The 5,299-nt window shown below is 42.9% G+C and overlaps 1 protein-coding gene across 1 annotated transcript; it reads right to left on the bottom strand.

The window, feature by feature from the left end:
- Window positions 1–3,130: 3,130 nt before the first annotated feature.
- On the bottom strand, window positions 3,131–4,925 carry SARC_08844 (hypothetical protein). Its single transcript, XM_014297159.1, has 3 exons — window positions 4,781–4,925; window positions 3,695–4,052; window positions 3,131–3,424 (listed from the first exon to the last, which is right to left on the bottom strand). The coding sequence occupies exons 1-3, from the start codon at window positions 4,902–4,904 to the stop codon at window positions 3,358–3,360; spliced, it is 549 nt and encodes a 182-aa protein (XP_014152634.1). The 5' UTR covers window positions 4,905–4,925; the 3' UTR covers window positions 3,131–3,357.
- Window positions 4,926–5,299: the final 374 nt, after the last annotated feature.

Raw genomic sequence — 5,299 nt, 5'->3', positions numbered from 1 at the left:
CCTATCAGCAAATTATTGGTGCTGCGTAATGCTTAAACAATCTCTGAACCAATACCTTCGTACCTGCATGAGATACACGCATGCGTTCGTATATTAAGCCCCAGCTCTTTCACCTCCATCAGCCGATGTCGAATTCCCCTTCGCACAAGTAGACCAAACAGAATGCATTGAAAGCAAAACTGTGGCCTTGGCTACGTTTCATAAGTATCTGCTGTCGATGTCTGCCTATCGCGCGTGGAAGGCGGCCGTGGCAGACAGGGAAGGTGTGTGGAATGGGAGTGGTACAATATTTATTTGTTTTATTGTTTAGAGTTATTGGTTTGAAAGTACCTCATGTGCGTACAATCTTGAAAGCTAGAATGTAGCGTTTGGTTACTGTAGGTGTGATGCTCAACATTCACGAATGGGTGGTCGCATCTATTGACAGTGCATACGACCTGACGCATTCGAATGTGGACTGTTGAAAGGGTAGGGCTTTCAAAGTGATCTACAATTAAAACGACAACCCTATACCCTAAACTATAAAATATGTAAACCCTATACCCTAAACTATAAAATATATAAACCCTATACCCTAAACTATAAAATATGTAAACCCTATACCCTAAACTATAAAATATGTAAACCCTATACCCTAAACTATAAAATTTATAAACCCTATACCCTAAACTATTAAATATGTAAACCCTATACTCTAAACTATAAAATATGTAAACCCTATACCCTAAACTATAAAATATGTAAACACTATACCTAAACTATAAAATATGTAAACCCTATACCCTAAACTATAAAATATGTAAACCCTATACCCTAAACTATAAAATATGTAAACCCTATACCCTAAACTATAAAATATGTAAACCCTTGGGGTAGCGCGTTCACAGTGATCTGCGATTAAAACGCCAATCGCACCAGCGGAGAGACCATAACATACATCGATGGTGTGGTGAATAGTGTGCATGCGTAGTCTCTCAGCATGTCCTTATACTGTTACCAGACCATAACATACATTGATAATGTAGTGAATAGTATGCATGCGTAGTCTCTCAACGTGCCCTTATACTGTCGTCCCCTGTCGACGGACTTCAACGGATTCACTTGCACATGAATGAATACATTACTTATGATTGGCAAGGCGCTTCATGCATAAGTCGTACACACCATTAATCTCGATAACCAATACATTATCAGCGGAGGCGGATATCCTAGAGACCTTCATGCAAGCACTGCGGGACAGTCTCGGCCCGAACATCGATACGGTGGAGGTGAAAACCAGGTTTTTCCTTATTCTAATGCGGCGGCCATGGTAATCGACTACGTCAATTTGCGTATCGAAGTTTCCTATTCCCATGGGCTGTCCCAGCTGCGTACACACAGGGAGAAGCAGTACTCATTTAGGTTTAAAACGGACACACATAGCGTCTCTGTACAAACAAGGAGCCAAGAACACCCACGAGACATAACCTTAACGCAGTGTTTTTGAGATGCTACTTTGTCGTGCGTGATCCTCTACTGTAATATACAAATAGGGTTGCAATCGAAGGCTTATCATCAGCTCTATAACTAGAGAGAGATAGAGAGATAGCTTGCATCTACACTCGCATCACCTGTCTCCGCACATACAGTCACGGTGCTCGTCAAACTTTAACTTATACCTGGGATCACAAGGAGAGTAACAAACACCATCACCATCATTGAAATGATCTCCCACATGCACATGAAGGGCTACTACGAATCATACTGGATCCCGCTTTCTCGAGCCGAACATCAAAGTGTTGGAGAAGTAGAAGGAGAAGGGTGAGGAGAAGGCTATCGTGGACGGTTCAATATACCTCACTGCAGAGCACACAGTCTGACCAGAAGAAAAAAACCGTTCCTTCCATCTACGCGTATAGAAACGTCTCAAGTAGCACTGACATACACCTTCATTCACATGACCACCCACGTGCACATGATGAGCTACAAACACCTACGCCCATTGACTGTGACCATATCGCGGTGGAGAGATACTGAGAACGGACTACAACTCAGTGATGGAACAGCTTCATACGCCTATAGACCAATGCCATCGCCAATGCAGCGTATTAAGAGTGAGTGAATTGGAGAATTAAATAGAAACAATGCTACTGTATTGGTAGGTAGTCCTTGGGTTTTCCATTGGTAGGTAGTCTTGGGTTTTACATTGATACTTAGTCCTTGAGTTTTCCATGGATAGGTAGTCCTTGGGTCTTCCATCGATAGGTAGTCCTTGGGGTTTTCATTGGTAGGTAGTCCTTGGGTTTTACCTTGATACTTAGTCCGTGGGTGTTCCATTGATAGGCAGTCCTTGGGGTTTCTATTGGTAGGTAGTCCTTGAGGTTTCCATTGATCGGGTAGTCCTTGGGTTTTTCACTAGTAGTTAGTCCTTGGGGTTTACATTGGTAGGTAGTCCTTGGATTTCCTTCGGTGTCAGGTTTATATGTAGTATCAGAAGAACGCGGTCTGTCACCACTGGAGCGTATTGGAGCGTATGTACGTCATACTTACTTACTAACTGCATGCAGTCGACTCTTGACGGACCGCTGCCCAAAGCGTGATTTGGCTCACTGGTTGAAGTTCGGTCCTTTCCCTACGTATGGTGTGTAACCTGCTGTAAAAACGCTACACATACTGCTTGACCATAGCCTTGTCTATTATAGGAAATCCATGACTTTAACAAAGTATCTGACGCGAATCTTTCAATTCTATTTAGATTGATGTACTGTTGATGCCTTATGCAGTTTAATAAATTTGTCGATTTGGGGTCCATGTCGCCCATATATTCTAGTTTGGGCTGTCGAACGAGTAAAACATATTCTGGTTTGGGCTGTCGAATACTCTAACGAGGGTTACTAAATTAAGATCAATGTCGCCCATATATTTGGGTTTGGGTGTTTCTGATGAGGGTTACTAAATTAGGATCAATGTCGCCCATATATTTGGGTTTGGGTGTTTCTGATGAGGGTTACTAAATTAGGATCATTGTCAACCATTTATTTTGGTTTGAGGTGTTGAAATCTTTGACGAGGGTTATTGAACTAGGATCTTTGTCAACCATTTATTTTGGTCTCGGGTCTCGAATACTCTAACGTGGGCTTTTAAATAAGGATCATTCTCAACCATTTATTTTAGTTTGGGGTGTTGAATACTCTAACGAGGGTTACTAAATTAGGATCAATGTCGCCCATATATTTGGGTTTCAGGTGTCGAATACTCTGACGAGGGTTATTAAATTAGGATCATTCCCATCCATTTATTTTGGTTTCGGGTGTTGTATACCCTGACGAGGGTTTTTAAATTAGGGCCAGTGTCACCCTGTTTCTGTTTTTTTTCCTTTCAATTTTGGGTGTCGAACACTCTGGCGGTGGTGTCATCTGCCCCAGTGATGATATGCCGTCCGTCTCTGTTTTGGTGAAGTTATAAATATAGTTTAGCGTCACAGATTCGCCTTTATATTTACCATAGCTTTTGCCTATATAAAAGGCTATGTATATATATATACGAAAAAGGAGTTTCAGTAAACCTTAAACCCTGAACCCCAACGTCACTATACTATACACATCATATGCATATGCTATAACCACGCTTATATACACAATCACATACGCTATACTACTCGCATCATATGCACATGCTAAAACCACGCTTACATACACACCCACATATAACGTACTTGCTCAGTGCTATGCACAAAATGCCGTCGTTGTGTCCTGTCCACGTCTTCGTACATTCGCCTGTCCGCGCATCCCACGCTCTTACGGTATGGTCCAGACTGGCTGTGTACACAATGGGCTCTGAGGGATGCCACTGTATCTTCACCACACCCTCCCCATGTGCACACGTGTGTCTGAGCTTGAACGGCGTGGTGTCCCAGATAAGCAGGTTTCCGTCTAGACCTCCACTGGCCATGAAGGGGTGTGTGCGTGAGAAGCGCACACACTCGACGCTCTGGTCGCCATGGGCGTCGTTGAAGGCGTAGAGGACCTTTGTTTGCTTGACGTTGGTGAGGACCACTCCTCCGTTCTCACCGCCTAGTGTTAATGATAAGAACTGTGTGTGTTAATGATGTGTATGCGTGTGTGTGTGTGTGTGAATGAGGTACGTTTATGTTAATGATGTATGTATGTGTGTGTGTAGTAGTGAGGTGCAGGATTTAGGATAGCATGTACTACTGTATCGAGTGGCCGGGAAGAGAATGAAACGATCAGAGGTGTCCCCCAACCCTTTCTCTCGTTCAGTCACTGTTGACGGCAATGCGACGTCTACTGTTTAAAAGGCTATGAAGAGAAACACACAGCAACCGTATAGCGGCGTTGTGGTTTGGAGTAGACTCGTATAGTTCATTTAATAAGGTAAGAATCAATAACCTATTAACGAAGCACGTGGTTGATTAGAATATAAGCCTGCTGTAGTTTACGTATTGTTACGTACCGCTTAAGGGTAATGGCAATACATACCTCCTACGGGTAATGGTATAAGCATACATATACTGTGGTATAGTTAACGTATTAATATATACTCGCATAGAAGTAGAGTAAGAAGATGGGCCTGTGCGACCGGATGGGTGCCCGACGGCGAAAATGCTGCGTCAGCTGCTATATGTACATGCCTGTGGTACTTGAGGTCTATCAGCGACCATTCCCATGAAGGCTACTGAGGGGACATAGGGAAACATAGTGAAGTATAATATAAAACATACAGTAGTATAATATAAAACATACAGTAGTACAACATAAAAATAACCAATAGCATATCATACCTGCTGCCATTGTAGAGCTATCTGGGCTCAGATCGCATGTATTGACTGGACACTCAAACCACTGATTCTGGCCCAGTCCGAATTTGACCTCAGCGGTTCCCTTTCTTGGGTCCCATAGGATCATTGAACCGTCAAACTGTTTGGATGGGGTGCACGGTAGGAGGAACGGAGAGGTGATGAATTGAGTATAGGCTAGCCTGAAATATCTCAACAACGGCCACGGGACTGGAAAATGGACTTGAGGTTTATATAACACCGAGAATATCCGCGCCAGGCATTGATATATTCATTCACTACAAGTACGTTCCTAGCAACACCTAACCACCTCCACCTTGTGCGTACACACGCCGGCTTGCAGGTGAAGCCGGAAAATTCGAGTGCAAGCGTACGAAGCAGTGTGTGTGTATGTACAGTAGTGTGTGTGCATGTGTAGTAGTATATATATATATATATATATATATATATATATATATATATAGTATGTGTGTGTGTGTGTGTGTAGTGTGTGTGTGTGTGTGT

Source organism: Sphaeroforma arctica (genome assembly GCF_001186125.1).
Source record: "Sphaeroforma arctica JP610 unplaced genomic scaffold supercont1.838, whole genome shotgun sequence".
NCBI lineage: Eukaryota > Ichthyosporea > Ichthyophonida > Sphaeroforma > Sphaeroforma arctica.
This window is presented reverse-complemented; position numbering and strand designations above follow the sequence as displayed.